The sequence below is a fragment of the Octopus sinensis genome, linkage group LG27, assembly GCF_006345805.1.
Source record: "Octopus sinensis linkage group LG27, ASM634580v1, whole genome shotgun sequence".
Taxonomy (NCBI): Eukaryota; Metazoa; Mollusca; class Cephalopoda; order Octopoda; family Octopodidae; genus Octopus; species Octopus sinensis.
In genome coordinates this window covers 9640004-9660003 of record NC_043023.1, presented here as the reverse complement: position 1 = coordinate 9660003, position 20000 = coordinate 9640004, and the positions used below count along the sequence as shown (strand labels likewise).

Genomic DNA, 20000 nt, shown 5'->3' with positions numbered 1-20000 from the left:
AATCCAAATTTCATATCTATTTCTTTGGTAAATCCATGAACTGTCTTTAATAGTGTTTCCAGCTGTTTGTCATTTGCAGCGTATAGTTTTAGGTCATCCATATATAAAAGGTGGCTGATCGTTTTGCCGTAACATTTATATCCGCATCCAGTTCTATTTAGCATATCAGATAGAGGTGACAGTGCCAAACAGAAAAGGAGTGGAGAGAGCGTGTCTCCCTGGAATATTCCTCTTCTAATGTGTATGTCTTTGGTTTTCATGAGTCCCTCTTTTGTTTGGAGGTGTAGGACTGTTTGCCATTTATTCATAGAGTGCTCTATGTATTTTATGATTGTTGGTGCTACTTTGTTAATGGCTAGTGTTTCGAGGATCCATGTGTGGGGGATGCTATCAAACGCCTTTTTGTAGTCAATCAAGGCCATACTGAGGCCTTTCTTCTTTCTGTGGCTGTCTTCAGTTACGGCTTTATTAATCATTAGTTGATCTTTACAGCCATATGAGCCCTTGCGGCATCTATTATTATTATTATTATTATTATTATTATTATTATTATTATTATTAATACCAATAAAGGAACATGTGCATTCTGCTATTCACGATACATAGTAGATGGAAAATACCACATGAAATATAGTATAATATAATACAGTGTAACACAACATAATAAAATATAATATATTATATTACATATTAAATATACAATATATAATATAGCTTAACCTAATATATAGACAGATGCATATGGGGGGGGGTGCCAGTAAATTAATTAATTCAATATAATAAAATAATGCAAAACAATATACAATGTCATTATATTCATATATCATACAGCGAAAATCAAAACTTTAGTCTAAATCTACATACATATATATACACACAGGTACCAAATACATGCACATGCATATACATGCATGCGCAAAAGCATCCATAAATACATATACATATATAAAGGGATATTATTCTTTTACATCATACAAAAATTATATATGCATGTACATACATATAGTTCGCAGATCAATAGGTGAGTGATGGGTCTTTCGTCCAGTTCTTAGGTGTTTAACCACTACTGACCGCTCTATTATTTTTCACCTCCTATCCCTGTCTTTCAAACATAACTATTAGTATGTTAATAATAAAGTGTGTTACCTCACCTCTCTCCCTTCCCACCTCACTTCCGTTTACATGTGGCTAGATTTAATTGCCCCAATATACCCGGTTTCATTATATCATCCGCGTAGTGATGAACACTACTTTCATCTGGACCCATAATTTTTTATCGACTTGTCCAAGATAAATAGAACTCGCATTTTTCTTGTGTTAACTTGATACCATATTCTCTTATCCTCTCAGATACCCTTCTGATACTGGTTGTAAGGTTATAGCTTGGTTTTGTTCCAGCTTAGCGAGAATTCTTCTTCGTACTTCTGCGGCTTTCTCTGCAGTTAACCCTTGTGCATCAGGCACTTGAACATATCTGGCGTTAATTTCTCCAGCTTGTGACTTTTCATATCCCCTATTAACTCTGCCAGCATATACGATGTAGTCCTCCACATTGTTCTTTTCTAGCTTCAAAACATTTCCAGCGTGAATTGAACAACGAGCTTTTCTCACTAAAAGTGTTACACAATATGTCTATTCTATATTTAACTCTACGTCAGAATGCTTTTTCGGGAGTACATAGGAAGGAAGCACTCCGTCGGTTACGACGACGAGGGTTCCGGTTGATCCGAATCAACGGAACAGCCTGCTCGTGAAATTAACGTGTAAGTGACTGAGCACTCCACAGACACGTGTACCCTTAACGTAGTTCTCGGGGATATTCAGCGTGACACAGAGAGTGACAAGGCTGGCCCTTTGAAATACAGGAACAACAGAAACAGGAAGTAAGAGTGAGAGAAAGTTGTGGTGAAAGAGTACAGCAGGGATCACCACCATCCCTGCCGGAGCCTCGTGGAGCTTTAGGTGTTTTCGCTCAATAAACACTCACAACGCCCGGTCTGGGAATCGAAACCGCGATCCTACGACCGCGAGTCCGCTGCCCTAACCACTGGGCCATTGCGCCTCCTAGGGGGTATGTAATTATACACACAGGTACACAAACATGCATATGTACATTCACTTACATAAACATATAATAAACACTGATGTAGACCTCATATTTATATTCGTTCATAATCACGTACACACTCACAACTAGAGAGGCTCTGTGGATTAGGGAAGGGAAAAGAGAGAGTGCAGCAGAGATGGGAAGACAAGAAAGATTTTTGGAATATACATTCATAGGCGCAGGAGTGGCTGTGTGGTAAGTAGCTTGCTTACCAACCACATGGTTCCGGGTTCAGTCCCACTGCGTGGCACCTTGGGCAAGTATCTTCTACTATAGCATCAGGCCGACCAAAGCCTTGTGAGTGGATTTGGTAGACGGAAACTGAAAGAAGCCCGTCGTATATATGTATATATATATGTGTGTGTGTGTGTGTTTGTGTGTCTGTGTTTGTCCCCCTAGCATTGCTTGACAACCGATGTTGGTGTGTTTATGTCCCCGTTACTTAGCGGTTCGGCAAAAGAGACCGATAGAATAAGTACTGGGCTTACAAAAGAATAAGTCCCGGGGTCGAGTTGCTCGATTAAAGGCGGTGCTCCAGCATGGCCGCAGTCAAATGACTGAAACAAGTAAAAGAGTAAAGAGTAAAAAAGAGTAAAGAAACAGTATCAGCAGGACTGATCAAACTTACAACTCTTGTAAACAGCAAAGGTCTTTGAATGTCCCCTTTTTAATATTCGTAATGTCATTGTAGGATAGATCTCTGTAAGAAAAAAAAGAGTATTGATACCGAATATAGAAGCTATTTGTGATAAAATATTATATATTTTGTCTCTTTGTCTTCTCTCCTGGTGCTGTATGAACATTTAATGTGGTTTTAGAGTCAAGTTTTGACTGCTATTTCCAGCGTGGTGGTATCTCTTAGATACCCTAAATTATAATTACACACACACACACACACACACACATACATATGCCTTATTATTTTAATGCCTTATTATTTAACACACTCACCGGTAAAGCTTCCGGTCATTTACTTACTTATTTTTCTAAAATCTCCGTTGCGTTTTGAAAGCTTTTCAATAATTGTTGTTGAATCTGAGTCCAAAATTATAATTACACACACACACACAGACACACACACACACACACACACATACATATGCCTTATTATTTTAATGCCTTATTATTTAACACACTCACCGGTAAAGCTTCCTGTCATTTACTTACTTATTTTTCTAAAATCTCCGTTGCGTTTTGAAAGCTTTTCAATAATTGTTGTTGAATCTCAGTCCAAAATTATAATTACACACACACACACACACACACACACACACATACACACATACACACACACACATACACACATACACGCATACACACACACATACACACACATACACACACACATACACACACACACACACATACACACACACACACATACACACACACACATACACATACACACATACACACACACATACACAAACACACACATACACACACACACATACACATACACACATACACACACACATACACATACACACATACACACACAAATACACACACATACACACACACATACACACACACACACACACACACACATTTATATATTTCGTTTTTGTTTGTCAGATTTTTGTGCGTTTCTAAACGAAAATGAGATAAAGGGGTACACGTGAAAAATCCAATGAAGATCATGAGGAAAATGATGGGCGAAGATTAAGAAAATGAGGGATGAGTGATGCTGTTTCCGAGGATGAGGGTAATAAGGATGATGAAGGGGAATGATATGGTTATATTGATGAGAGGGGTTTTCATGATCACCAACACAATGGCTATGATGCCTCAGATGTCCGGGACCCCCTTCGGTCACGACACTGACCATGGGTTTGCACCTAGAAAGTTACCCTCCTAGTCACAAGTCTGGGCATGGTTGTTTATGGAAGACCAGCAGTCGCCCATGCATACCGGCCTCCCCTCTCCACGCCACTGATGTTATCCAAGGGAAAGGCAAAGGGGCCGATACAGCTTGGCACTCGTGACGTCGCAACTCATTTCTACGGCTGAGTGAACTGGAGCAACGTGAAATAAAGTGTCTTGCTCAAGAACACAACACGCAGCCCGGTCCGGGATTCGAGCTCACAACCTCACGATCGTAAGCTCGACGCTCTTACCACTGAGCCATGCGCCTTCAAAAATAGCGTGTTAGACAGCGCCAGTGGTTTCAAGGTAGGAAGAATTCACATAGAGTTCAGATTAACGAAGTAACCACACGGCTAAGCTCACACAATGTAAGAAATATAAAAATAGAAAAGATAAACAATAAGGAGGATACAAAGGAGAAGACTAGCGAGGAAGGGATCTAGAATACTACATGAAACAGATAAAGATACGATATAAAACAGATAAGGATTCTATGTGAAACCAATAATGAAATAAATAAAAGTCAGTAGAACAGAGCTTTACACATGTAAGTTTTATTATACACTAGCAGTATCGCCCGGCGTTGCTCGGGTTTGTAAGGGAAATAACTATAAAGCACTTTTAGAGAGTTATAGCCAAAAACTAGCAAAAAAATGGGAAAAAAATTATGGTAAATTTTTTTTGAGGGTTAAAAAGGTCGAGTTGCGTCCCCTAGACAGTCTGTGGTTTGTGTTTCTGATTCTCGACCCCATGTCGAATTTATCGATTTTTTTCAGAACTGGGGGAACTTTTCAAAATTTTCGCTGCGTTAGTTTTGAATTATGACATTGGGCTATGTGTGTGTCAAGTTTCATCAGAATCGGTTGAAAGCCGTGGTCAGGGTGAGGGTACAACCTAACAGACACGCAGACAGACAAACTGCCGTTTATATAGAGAGAGACTAGCAGTATTGCCCGGCTCAACGGGGATTTCAGGGGAGAGTTTCGGGGAGTCGCTGGCGATGTATCGTGATGATTAAAAATCCGGCCTGCTAAAATTTGGTTAAAGTGATTCAAACTGCAGACTCAACGTAAAATGGTCACATTTAATTCAAAGCGTTAAAAATGTTATGGAAACAATTGGTATGTGTTCACAAAGTCCCAACGATTAATACGAAAAAGCCCTCCAGGCTACATCCCGAAAATTCATTTCTTTGCCGAATTTCTACAATGTTTACGGCGATTCGTTTTGATATCTTGATTTTATATTTTTCATGCAATTTACGCATGCTTGCACGCGTGGTGAACACAGTTCACGTCAAACAGCTGACTGGGTAAAGTTCACTGTTCAATGCATGGGATAAGGCCTAAACAAACACATTATCGATTTTTGTACTTGCGAGATGAATTTCGGAACAGAAATAGCGCAGTTCAATTTCCATTCCGTAAACTTTAAGTGACTCATTTTTGGTAGTTCTACGACTTGTTGGCTAGGAGGAGATGTGCCGGGAAGTTAAACACACAGACACACAAGTTGAGTTTTATATATATAGATTTAATCACATCTTTCTTTATCAGGATCCACGCAGCTTTTCGCTGCAAATAGGTGCGCAGAGGCATCATCTGATTTTAGTGTCTGCTGGTTATCATCTAAAGAGAGTAGTGGAGGCGTAATGGCCCAGTGGTTAGGGCAGCGGACTCGCAGTCGTACGATCGCGGTTTCGATTCCCAGACCGGGCGTTGTGAGTGTTTATTGAACGAAAACACCTAAAGCTCCACGACGCTCCGGCAGGGGATGGTGGTGATCCCTGCTGTACTCTTTCACCACTCTTTCTCCCACTCTTACTTCCTGTTTCTGTTGTACCTGTATTTCAAAGGGCCGGCCTTGTCACTCTCTGTGTCACGCTGAATATCCCCGAGAACTATGTTATGGGTGCACGTCTCTGTGGAGTGCTCAGCCACTTACACGTTTATTGAGCGAAAACACCTAAAAGCTCCACGAGGCTCCGGCAGGGATGGTGGTGATCACTGCTGTACTCTTTCACCACAACTTTCTCTCACTCTTACTTCCTGTTTCTGTTGTACCTGTATTTCAAAGAGCCGGCCTTGTCACTCTCTGTGTCACGCTGAATATCCCCGAGAACTATGTTAAGGGTACACGTGTCTGTGGAGTGCTCAGCCACTAACACGTTAATTTCACGAGCAGGCTGTTCCGTTGATCGGATCAACCGGAACCCTCGTCGTCGTAACCGACGGAGTGCTTCCATCATTTAAAATATATTTCATCTTGTAAGAACCCAGGCTATAAGCTCTTTCCAAATTTCTTCCACTATCTCTAAATATTACATATAATGTTTGCGGTGCTCGACTTTGCATTTTTCCATTTGGCCAGTGATGGCACTTGGTTAAGTGGTTAGTGTTAATTTCACGAGCAGGCTGTTCCGTTGATCGGATCAACCGGAACCCTCGTCATTGTAACCGACGGAGTGCTTCCCAGATTTAATCACATCTTTCTTTATCAGGATCCACGCAGCTTTTCGCTGCAAATAGGTGTGCAGAGGCATCATCTGATTTTAGCGTCTGCTGGTTATCATCTAAAGAGAGTACGTATTCAAGCAAAATTATTCCTTTGTGTGGTGTTACTGTTACTAAAAATAGTCATATATCTACTAAACTTTTACCCTGGCCAGTTAGGAATTTATTTCAACCTACTGTCTCAAATTAGGACTATACTCTTTTCTCTCTTTACTTGTTTCAGTCATTTGACTGCGGCCATGCTGAAGCACCGCCTTTAGTCGAGCAAATCGACCCCGGGACTTATTCTTCGTAAGCCCAGTACTTATTCTATTGGTCGCTTTTGCCGAACCGCTAAGTGATGGGAACATAAACACACCAGCATCGGTTGTCAAGCAATGCTAGGGAGACAAACACACACACACACACACACACACACACACACACACACACACATATATATATATATATATACATATATACGACAGGCTTCTTTCAGTTTCCATCTACCAAATCCACTCACAAGGCTTTGGTCGGCCCGCTACTATAGTAGAAGACACTTGCCCAAGGTGCCACGCAGTGGGACTGAACCCGGAACCATGTGGTTGGTAAGCAAGCTACTTACCCCACAGCCACTGCTGCGCCTTGAACATTCTCACAGTTCTTAATTCCTATTCTCGGATACCGTTTCATCAATGCAGAATAAAATTCTTATTTCTTCCAAATGTATAAAGTCACTTATTGATTTGTTGATGTTAATCTTATCAATAAACTATCGATCTATTATGTATTTGTTAATTTTAAAATTAATTCAATATTTTTCTTATAATTAGTTTTAATCAACATAGTCTTCGATTTCAATTTTTTATTTGTTATTATTCATTTATTTCTAATTTTAATTTTAGTAGAACGAATCATCCGGTTATCTAAATCTCTTAAAGGCGCAGCAGTGGCTGTGTGGTAAGTAGCTTGTTTACCAACCACATGGTTCCGGGTTCAGTCCCATTGCGTGGCACCTTGGGCAAGTGTCTTCTGCTATAGCCTCGGGCCGACCAAAGCCTTTTGAGTGGAATTGGTAGACGGAAACTGTAAGAAGACCGTCGTATATATGTGTATATATATATATATATATATATATATATATATATAGTACGTTTAAATATTTGTTGTGCAAGATTTTTTATGACCATTCCGAAATATAACAATATATATATATATATATATATATATATATATTATATATATATATATTTATGTGTGTGTGTTTGTGTGTCTGTGTTTGTCCCCCTAGTATTGACAACCGATTCTGGTGTGTTTACGTCCCCGTCACTTAGCGGTTCGGCAAAAAGAGACCGATAGAATAAGTACTGGGCTTACAAAAGAATGAGTCCCGGGGTCGAGTTGCTCGATTAAAGGCGGTGCTCCAGCATGGCCGCAGTCAAATGACTGAAACAAGTAAAAGAGTAAAAGAGAGAGAGCATACTCCGATTCGTGAACACATCTTAATACATTTCCCTCCGAAACTATACAGTTTTTATCAGGACATCTGGATTTACACAAGTGAGGATTAATCGATTATATTGAACTTGCAGTATCGCCCGGCGTTGCTCGGGTTTGTAAGGGAAATAACTATATAAGCATTTTTAGAGAGTTATAGCCAAAAAATAGCAAAAAAATGCATTAAAAATGGAAAAAAATTATTGTAAATTTTTCTTTAAATCGTTGACTCATCGTAGACATTTTTAGAGAGTTACTTCCCTTAGCGAAAAAAATGCATTAAAATGGAAAAAATTATGGTAAATTATTTTTAAAATCGTAGACTCATCGTAGACGCGCGCTAATACCCAGAACGGCTCGATATGAATCACGACTATAAGATACCCGCTTTTGGTTACACTGCACCACAAAATGTGGGAGTAGTTAGGAATCTAAATCGTAGGAGACAGACACACAACTTCTCTTTTATATATAAAGATTTAACCAACTGGACTTCATTTACATTCATCACGGTTAACTAGCATTCTCAACCGTTTAGAGTGAACATGGTACCCGCTAGTATTTTATATCCCTCTTAACCATTTTTGGAAACTTACTACGTAATACATACTTACATATATACTTACGCACATACATTTATACATATACATATAAATACACACACACACACACACACACACATGTATATATATATATATATATATATATATATATATATATATATATGTATATATATATATACAAATATAGGCGTGTGTGTATGCATTTATGTTGCTGTGTCTGGGGAGAGTCGTTCACTTTTCGTGACTTATTATTTAACATACTCACTGGTAAAGTTTGGACTCAGATTCAACAACAATTAGTGAAAAGCTTTCAAAACGCAACGGAGATTTTAGAAAAATAAGTAAGTAAATGACCGGAAGCTTTACCGGTGAGTTTGTTAAATAATAAGGCATTAAAATAATAAGGCATATGTATGTGTGTGTGTGTGTGTGTGTAATTATAATTTAGGGTATCTAAGAGATACCACCACGCTGGAAATAGCGGATAAAACTTGACTCTAAAACCACATTTAATGTTCATATAGCTCCAGGAGAGAAGACAAAGAGACAAAGTAAACTAGCAAAAAAAAATGTTAATAATAATTTATTACCTTTGAAGGTTTTTATTCCCATGCTGGTCACCTGATAAGATCGGTATTTAAATAACGATCGTTTTTCTTGTTTTTCTTGTTTCAGCTCAGAGCTGCGGCCATGCTGATGCACCGCCGTTTAAAATTTAAGGTCTCACCGATATATATATATATAAGTGTTACGGAGTGATGAATCAAAAAAGGAATTTGAGAAGGATGGAGGAGGAAAACACTCTAGAGCAGGGAGTGGCATCGAAAACGTGATGATAAAGTTACTTCGAAATAGATGCGTTTCGTTCAATTATATAAATACATATTATGCATATATACATACATATATATATATATATATATATATATATATATATATATATATATATATATATATATATATATATATATATATATAAAGTTAAAATTCTGAGTTTCGGATGCCGAGGTGGAAATCTGGCCAGATAACCGAAGAGATGGTGTTGTGGATTTCCACCTCGGCATCTGAAACTCAGAGTTTTATCTTGGCTACCGAATAATTGTCACATATTATTTTACAGATAAATTCCTTTATTTACATAATATTGAGGTCTCTTTCTTTCTTTTGTTATCTTACCGTTTTTACCAATATATATATATATATATATATATATATATATATATATATATATATATATATATATAACAGAAAAAGCCATTTTGCTTAGAGGGCAACACATTGGGACATATATATATCTTTATATATATAAAACTGAGAATGTGTGTCTGTCTGTCTGTCTGTCTGTGTGTTTCCCTAAAACTTGAGAACTACACAACCGATTTCATTCAAATTTTACACATGCCTTACTTAGGGCCCATGTAGTTTCATGGGCAAAAAAAATGTTCAACTTCTTGCCTAGAGCGAGCCCATAGCAATATCATATCTTCTCCACTATTTCAGTATTACATGTTAAAAGTGAAACAAAAACATTTCTCTATTTTATGTCAGATACTTTCACTTGAACAATAAAAATAATAATAACAATTGAATTATATGTAGTAAGTAATAATTAAAATCAAACTAAAGTATAATATAATCGTAACATAAAAAACGTAAAAATAGCAATTGGTATAAAATTGCATCAATGATTTATATATATATATATGTACATGCATATATGGGCACATGATGTCACCAACGGCGCAAATAACGTGTAACACGTAAACAACGAGAAAAGAATGGAAAACAGAACAAGTTAACACAGAGAAAGGACTCTTCGTGGGTTGTCGGCTGTTTATCTTCTTCTCATTTCGAGTATTCGACAACAACATGAGTCTGCAACCATAGCTTCCCCCCCCCCATAAATTCTAAAAAAATTTTAAGATTCATGGATGTTCAAAACTGGGAGCAAAAACAGGACAGTGGAGACATACAAAGAAAGCCAACGAAAACAAACATGGAGGGTCGTCGGACATAAATGGTTTGTGGTATATAAACTTTATAATAAAAATGTTTTACGTAAATGATATACTCTTTCTCTTTTACTCTTTTACTTGTTTCAGTCATTTGACTGCGGCCATGCTGGAGCACCGCCTTTAATCGAGCAACTCGACCCCGGGACTTATTCTTTGTAAGCTCAGTACTTATTCTATCGGTCTCTTTTGCCGAACCGCTAAGTGACGGGGACGTAAACACACACCAGCATCGGTTGTCAAGCAATGCTAGGGGGACAAACACAGACACACAAACATACACACACACACATACATATATATATATATATATATATATATATACATATATACGACAGGCTTCTTTCATTTTCCGTCTAACAAATCCACTCACAAGGCATTGGTCGGCCCGAGGCTATAGCAGAAGACACTTGCCCAAGGTGCCACGCAGTGGGACTGAACCCGGAACCATGTGGTTGGTAAGCAAGCTCCTTACCACACAGCCACTCCTGCGCCTATGTTTAATTTTAATGTAAGGAGATGAGTGCAATATTACGGAATGTTGTTAAAGTTATTGAAGGATATTTTATAAGACGGTTAATAAAATAAAAGAATAGAAATAAGAAAAATAATAGATAAAAATATGAACATGATAAAGTATTTAATAACATTATCTGCTGCTAAAACTATAAATCATTTATGGAGCGCTACACCAAAGTTATGTATATCGAAAAGAGTCTAATTTACGAGAGAAGAAAAAATGCAAAATTATTAGTGTTGGGGAAAATGGTCTTACATATCAGAAATATTAAATTTCTAAATGTCTCAAAGAGAAATAAACGGTGGTGGAGCGATAGAGTGGTTGTATTCTGTCAACATAACGTGACAGTCCTGTAAGGGAATTACACCACCGCTGTTTAGCCCTAGGAAGCATCGAACGCTTCCTGTCGGCTTTGACACATTTCCTGAGTCCTCATATTTGTGAAGGGGAGGCAAGCACCCCCACCAGCCATGATTCATACTTGAGGACATACTCTTTACTTTTCTACTTTTTACTTGTTTCAGTCATTTGACTGCGTCATGCTGGAGCACCGCCTTTATAAAAGAAATGTTTTACGTAAATGATATGTTTAATTTTAATGTAAGAAATGAGTGTAATATTACGGAATGTAGTTAAAGTTGGTGTAAAATAAAAAAAAAAGAAAACGCAATTGATATCGATCGGTTATGAATGTTGCGATTAAAAAGACATTCGTGGACAAAAGAATCAAGTAATTGATTTCTTCTTTGGAGCTATAACAACATAATGATAAAGCATGTCATTTAAAATTGTCATCTTTAACATTCACTTCTAAGAATGTGAGTAAAATCACACGTAAGATTGGATGGAAGCACTCCGTCGGTTACGACGATGAGGGTTCCAGTTGATCCGATCAACGGAACAGCCTGCTCGTGAAATTAACGTGTAAGTGGCTGAGCACTCCACAGACACGCGTACCCTTAACGTAGTTCTCGGGGATATTCAGCGTGACACAGAGAGTGACAAGGCCGGCCCTTTGAAATACAGGTACAACAGAAACAGGAAGTAAGAGTGAGAGAAAGTTGTGGTGAAAGAGTACACCAGGGATCACCACCATCCCCTACCGGAGCCTCGTGGAGCTTTAGGTGTTTTCGCTCAATAGACACTCACAATGCCCGGTCTGGGAATCGAAACCGCGATCCTACGACCGCGAGTCCGCTGCCCTAACCAACGGGCAATTGCGCCTCTTTGGAGCTATAACAACATAATGATAAAAGCATGTCATTTTTAACATTCACTTCTAAGAATGTGAGTAAAATCACACGTAAGATTAATGCTGAATTGAATAAACTTATTCCGAATTTGAATGCTCGAAAAGACACTTCCTCGCATTCCGACGGGCATTTTAATTTGAATTATGTAAATGCTAAATTCTTTGACCAAAGAGCGAACCTGATAGAAAAAACGAATTTGAATAGCGAACATCATGGTGCTATTTATGTCGCAACTTTTCAATGACTCGATTATCGAATTGAAAGTCAAACGTGCAAAAATGTCTGCAAGAGTCTATATTGTTTGTGTGGAGGCACAATGGCCCAGTAGTTAGGGCAGCGGACTCGCGGTCATAGGATCGCGGTTTCGATTCCCAGACCGGGCGTTATGAGTGTTTTTTGAGCGAAAACACCTAAAGTTCCACGAGGCTCCGGCAGGGGATGGTGGTGATCCCTGCTGTACTCTTTCACCACAACTTTCTCCCACTCTTTCTTCCTGTTTCTGTTGTACCTGTATTTCAAAGGGCCGGCCTTGTCACTCTCTGTGTCACGCTGAATATCCCCGAGAACTATGTTAAGGGTACACGTGTCTGCGGAGTGCTCAGCCACTTACACGTTAATTTCACGAGCAGGCTGTTCCGTTTATCGGATCAACCGGGCCCTCATCGTCGTAACCGACGGAGTGCTTCCACATATTGTTTGTGCAAAACATGTATGTTACTTCATACTAGTTCCGAAAAGGGAAACTAACTTGCATTTGGAATATCGTTGAATTTATCGATTTGCATTTCAAAAGTAAATATCTGAGCTTATGTATAGAGAAGAAGCGAGAACTTGAAAACACAGAGACGTACATGAATACATACATACATACATGCAATATATATATAGGCGTAGGCGTGGCTGTCTGGTAAGTAGCTTGCTAACGAACCGCATGGTTCCGGGTTCATTCCCACTGCGTTGCACCATGGGCAAGTGTCTTCTACTATAGCTTCGGGCCGACCAAAACCTTGTGAGTGGATTTGGTAGACGGAAACTGAAAGAATCCCGTCGTATATATGTATGTGTGTGTGTGTGTGTTTGTGTGTCTGTGTTTGTCCTCCCAACATCACTTAACAACCGATGCTTGTGTGTTTACGTCCCGTAACATAGCTGATCGGCAAAAGAAGGCCGATGGAATTAGTACTAGGCTTCCCAAGTATAAGTCCTCGGGTCGATTTGCTCGATTAAAAGCGGTACTCCAGCATGGCCGCAGTCAAATGACTGAAACAAGTAAAAAGTCTAAAGTATATATGTAAAAGTATTTATATATATATATATATATATATATATATATCACACGTAAGATTATATATATCACACGTAAGAATCTTACGCAGGAGTGGCTGTGTGGTAAGTAGCTTGCTAACCAACCACATGGTTCCGGGTTCAGTCCCACTGCATGGTGCCTTGGGCAAGTGTCTTCTGCTATAGCCCCGGGCCGACCAATGCCTTGTGAGTGGATTTGATAGACGGAAACTGAAAGAAGCCTGTCTTATATATGTATATATATATATATATGTATGTGTTTGTGTGTCTGTGTTTGTCCCCCTAGCATTGCTTGACAAACGATACTGGTGTGTTTACGTCCCCGTCACTTAGCGGTTCGGCAAAAAGAGACCGATAGAATAAGTACTGGGCTTGCAAAGAATAAGTCCTGGGGTCGATTTGCTCGACTAAAGGCGGTGCTCCAGCATGGCCGCAGTCAAATGACTGAAACAAGTAAAAGAGTAAAAGAGATATATATAACAAATATACGTAAGACCATCTTTTTCTTTAATAGTTATCTCCCCAACACCAGTAATTTTGCATATCTACTATATCTTTTCGATATACATAACTTTTGTGTAGCGCTCCAGAAATGATTTATAGTTTTAGCAGCAGATAATGTTATTAAATACTTTATCATGTTCATATTTTTATCTATTATTTTTCTAATTTCTATTTTTTATTTTATAAACCGTCTTATAAAATATCCTTCAATAACTTTAACAACATTCCGTAATATTGCACTCATCTCCTTACATTAAAATTAAATATATCATTTACGTAAAACATTTCTATTATAAAGGCGGTGCTCCAGCATGACGCAGTCAAATGACTGAAACAAGTAAAAAGTAGAAAAGTAAAGAGTATGTCCTCAGGTATGAATCATGGCTGGTGGGGGTGCTTGCCTCCCCTTCACAAATATGAGGACTCAGGAAATGTGTCAAAGCCGACAGGAAGCGTTCGATGCTTCCTAGGGCTAAACAGCGGTGGTGTAATTCCCTTACAGGACTGTCACGTTATGTTGACAGAATACAACCACTCTATCGCTCCACCACCGTTTATTTCTCTGTGAGACATTTAGAAATTTAATATTTCTGATATGTAAGACCATTTTCCCCAACACTAATAATTTTGCATTTTTTCTTCTCTCGTAAATTAGACTCGTTTCGATATACATAACTTTGGTGTAGCGCTCCATAAATGATTTATAGTTTTAGCAGCAGATAATGTTATTAAATACTTTATCATGTTCATATTTTTATCTATTATTTTTCTTATTTCTATTCTTTTATTTTATTAACCGTCTTATAAAATATCCTTCAATAACTTTAACAACATTCCGTAATATTACACTCATCTCCTTACATTAAAATTAAATATATCATTTACGTAAAACATTTTTATTATAAAGTTTATATACCACAAACCATTTCTGTTTGCTATTAAACATATTTTTGTAATTGTGTGGAAGCACTCCGTCGGTTACGACGATGAGGGTTCCGGTTGATCCGAATCAACGGAACAGCCTGCTCGTGAAATTAACGTGTAAGTGGCTGAGCACTCCACAGGCACGTGTGCCCTTAACTTAGTTCTCGGGGATATTCAGCGTGACACAGAGAGTGACAAGGCCGGCCCCTTGAAATACAGGTACAACAGAAACAGGAAGAAAGAGTGAGAGAAAGTTGTGGTGAAAGAGTACACCAGGGATCACCACCATCCCCTGCCCGGAGCCTCGTGGAGCTCTAGGTGTTTTCGCTCAATAAACACTCACAACGCCCGGTCTGGGAATCGAAACCGCGATCCTACAACCGCGAGTCCGCTGCCGTAACCACTGGGCCATTGCGCCTCCACTATTTTTGTAATTAATTACTGGGTGGTATTGATTATTGGCGGATGAATATAAATTTTAGGCTACTGTATTTGTTCGCTTGAAAGATCCTGATTTCAAAATAAGTCTTGACGGGACTGGAATATGAAAATGACTGGAAGAAATTTAAGAAATCTTTATGGATCGTTTATGCCGATGTGACTGGCATTACCAAATGAAAAGATGAAGACTGCTTTAAAGAAAAACTTTAAGGAAGTCATCAGGTTGAAAGTAAACTAGCACTCTCACCCTCGCTAAAAAGGTGGCTATCTCTCTTTACTCTTTACTCTTTCACTTGTTTCAGTCATTTGACTGCGGCCATGCTGGAGCACCACCTTTTAGTACTTATTCTATCGGTCTCTTTTTGCCGAACCGCTAAGTGACGGGGACGTAAACGCACCAGCATCGGTTGTCAAGCAATGCTAGGGGGACAAACACAAACACACACACACACACATATATATACATATATAAGACAGGCTTCTTTCAGTTTCCGTCTACCAAATCCACTCACAAGGCATTGGTCGGCCCGGGGCTATAGCAGAAGACACTTGCCCAAGATGCCACGCAGTGGGACTGAACCCGCAACCGTGTGGTTGGTTAGCAAGCTACTTACCACACAGCCACTCCTGCGCCAGAAAAAAATATAAATTTTTTACGTGCCAACGAACTAAATATTCAGCGACCGCTGAGAGACTTCTGGGAATATTGATGCAAGGCTAAAGCTAATGAAATTCTGTTTGCCGCCAATTCCAACCACACCAACTTGCTGTACAGTGTCTTCCCTGAACTATACGAAACTTCATCTTCCCCCATCTTCCATTAAAGACTATATAAGTCTTATATTAAGGCAGCGAGCTGGCAAAATCGTTAGCACGCCGGGCGAAATGCGTAGCCGTATTTCGTCTGCCTTTAATTTCCGAGTTCAAATTCCGCCGAGGTCGACTTTGCATTTCATCCTTTCGGGGTCGATAAATTAAGTACCAGTTACGCACAGGGGTCGATGTAATCGACTCAATTCCTTTGTCTGTCCTTGTTTGTCCCCTATATGTTTAGCCCCTTGTGGGTAGTAAAGAAATATATATAAGTCAAATCTGCGTATACGGTATCAAACAAAATCTTGGTTTCGTGAAAACGACGCTTTGACAAATTTAAATTTGCCCTTCAGAAGTTAATGAAGGCTCCATAGTGTCAATAATATGTACATCTACCAAAGATGTTTTTCCAGAGTTTCCTTTATTAAAATTTTCAAATTTGCTGTAACAGAACTGAACAGCGGAGTATCTACCGCTATGGATGGCCTGCCTTCGTAGTGAACGCTGGGAGAAACATTTTTCTCGTTGTTTACGTAATTCATTTTACTTGCAACGTTGGTGATGTCCTGTACTCATGTATGCACATATATGTATATATATATATATATATTTAAAGGGCTAAAAACCACTAGGTGGTCAGCCGTATGCTAGAAGTAGATCACCTACGATCAAACTACAAAGAAAAGAATGTTCTCTAGAGAAAAATTCAGCGGACACCAGGACAGTATGCGGGCAAGACAGATGAAAATTATATAAAAAACAAGAATTAATCGCAGACCGGCGGTTTCGCCTATTAACGAATGAATCACTTACGTAATCCCTCGTCCGTAGGGATACATATATATATATAAATGAAATTGAGAAGACAAAGTAATTTCCTTAACACATCTTTAATTATCAGTTACAAATGTTTTCCTACCATCATCATTTGCAACAACATTTTACAATATGGATTTTTAATACCTATTTCTTTACTACCCACAAGGGGCTAAATACAGAGAGGACGAACAAGGACAGACAAACGGATTAAGTCAATCATATCAACCCCAGTGCGTAACTGTACTTATTTAATCGACCCCGAAAGGATGAAAGGCAAAGTCGACCTCGGCGGAATTTGAACTCAGAACGTAACGGCAGACGAAATACCGCTATACATTTCGCCCGGCGCGCTAACGTTTCTGCCAGCTCGCCGCTTTCATGGATTTTTAATACCGATTTTTTATTGATTTTTAATACCGATTACAGTATGATTGTCATGTTGAATTTTCTACACCAGATGTTTTTAGGGATTGGATTTTATCCCAACAGTGTTCATAGCTCAGTATTCTGGTTGAGTGCCTCACTCGAACTACCCCAATTTCACACCTAACTGTTCTTAGTATATATATATATATATATATATATATAAACTAAGGTGCAGGAGTGGCTGTGTGGTAAGTAGCTTGCTTACCAAGCACGTGGTTCTGGGTTCATTCTCACTGTGTGGCACCTTGGGCAAGTGTCTTCTACTATAGCCTCGGGCCGTCCAAAGCCTTGTGAGTGGATTTGGTAGATGGAAACTGAAAGAAGCCCGTCGTGTATATATATATATATATATATATATATATATGTGTGTGTGTGTGTGTATTTGTGTGTCTGTGTTTGTCCCCCAACATCGCTTAACAACCGACGGTGGTATGTTTACGATTTGGCAAAAGAGACCGATAGAATAAGTACCAGGCTTACAAAGAATAAGTCCCGGGGTCGATTTGCTCGACAAAAGGCGGTGCTCCAGCATGGCCACAGTCAAATGACTGAAACAAGTAAAAGAGTAAAAATGCTATGAGTATGCTGGTCACTTAGCGGTTCAGCAAAAGAAACTGATAGAACAAGTACCAGGCTTACAAAGAATAAGTCCTGGGGTCGATTTGCTCGACTAAAGGCGGTGCTCCAGCATGGCCACAGTCAAATGACTGAAACAAATAAAAGAGTAAAAATGCTATGAGTATGCTGGTCACTTAGCGGTTCAGCAAAAGAAACTGATAGAACAAGTACCAGGCTTACAAAGAATAAGTCCCGGGGTCGATTTGCTCGACTAAACAAGTAAAAGGGTATATAAAGATATGTGTGTGTGTGTGTGTGTTTGTATATATATATATATATGTATAATTATACAAATAAATATATGCGCAGGAGTGGCTGTGTGGTAAGTAGCTTGCTTACGAACCACATGGTTCCGGGTTCAGTCCCACTGAGTGGCACATTGGGCAAGTGTCTTCTACTATAGCCTCGGGCCAACCAATGCCTTGTGAGTGGATTTGGCTGACGGAAACTGAAAGAAGCCTGTCATATATATGTATATATATATATATGTATGTATGTGTTTGTGTTTGTGCGCCTTAACAACCGATGGTGGTGTATTTACGTCCCCATAACATAGCGGTTCGGGAAAAGAGACCGATAGAATAAGTATAATGCGCAGGAGTGGCTTTATATCCCAAGAATAAGTCCTGGGGTCGATTTGCTCGAATAAAGGCAGTGCTCCAGCATGGCCGCAGTCAAATGACTGAAACAAGTAAAAGGTAAAAAGTATATATATATATATATATATATATATATATACACACACTAGCATATATATGTAAGACCATCTTTTTCCTTAATAGTTATCTCCCCTACACTAATAATTTTGCATTTTTCCTTCTCTCGTAAATTAGACTCTTTTCGATATACATAACTTTTGTGTAGCGCTCCATAAATGATTTATAGTTTTAGCAGCAGATAATGTTATTAAATACTTTATCATGTTCATATTTTTATCTATTATTTTTCTTATTTCTATTCTTTTATTTTATTAACCGTCTTATAAAATATCCTTCAATAACTTTAACAACATTCCGTAATATTGCATTCATCTCCTTACATTCAAATTAAACATATCATTTACGTAAAACATTTCTATTATAAAGGCGGTGCTCCAGCATGACGCAGTCAAATGACTGAAACAAGTAAAAAGTAGAAAAGTAAAGAGTATGTCCTCAGGTATGAATCATGGCTGGTAGGGGTGCTTGTCTCCCCTTCACAAATATGAGGACTCAGGAAATGTGTCAAAGCCGACAGGAAGCGTTCGATGCTTCCTAGGGCTAAACAGCGGTGGTGTAATTCCCTTACAGGACTGTCACGTTATGTTGACAGAATACAACCACTCTATCGCTCCACCACCGTTTATTTCTCTTTGAGACATTTAGAAATTTAATATTTCTGATATGTAAGACCATTTTCCCCAACACTAATAATTTTGCATTTTTTCTTCTCTCGTAAATTAGACTCTTTTCGATATACATAACTTTTGTGTAGCGCTCCATAAATGATTTATAGTTTTAGCAGCAGATAATGTTATTAAATACTTTATCATGTTCATATTTTTATCTATTATTTTTCTAATTTCTATTCTTTTATTTTATTAAGGAAGAAGGATGGGAAGAGAAATACATAGAAATGCGCTGTTAAGGAAACAGTATGAGGAAAACTAAGGCGGCGAGCTGGCAGAAACGTTAGCACGCCGGGCGAAATGCTTTGTGGTATTTCGTCTGCGTTACGTTGTGAGTTCGAATTCCGCCGAGGTCGACTTTGCCTTTCAAACTTTCGGGGTCGATAAATTAAGTACCAGTTACGCACTGGGGTCGATGTAATCGACTTAATACCTGCGTCTGTCCCTGTT

At 38.7% G+C, this 20000-nt stretch overlaps 1 protein-coding gene across 1 annotated transcript in view; it reads right to left on the bottom strand.

Annotated features, from left to right (window-relative positions):
- The window catches only part of LOC115224955, an 86689-nt gene that overhangs the window by 48419 nt on the left and 18270 nt on the right, over positions 1 to 20000 (bottom strand). The window contains exon 5 of the mRNA XM_036513865.1: positions 2736 to 2807. Within this exon, the coding sequence (XP_036369758.1) occupies positions 2736 to 2807 (72 nt within the window). The remainder of the gene's footprint in view (positions 1 to 2735; positions 2808 to 20000) is intronic.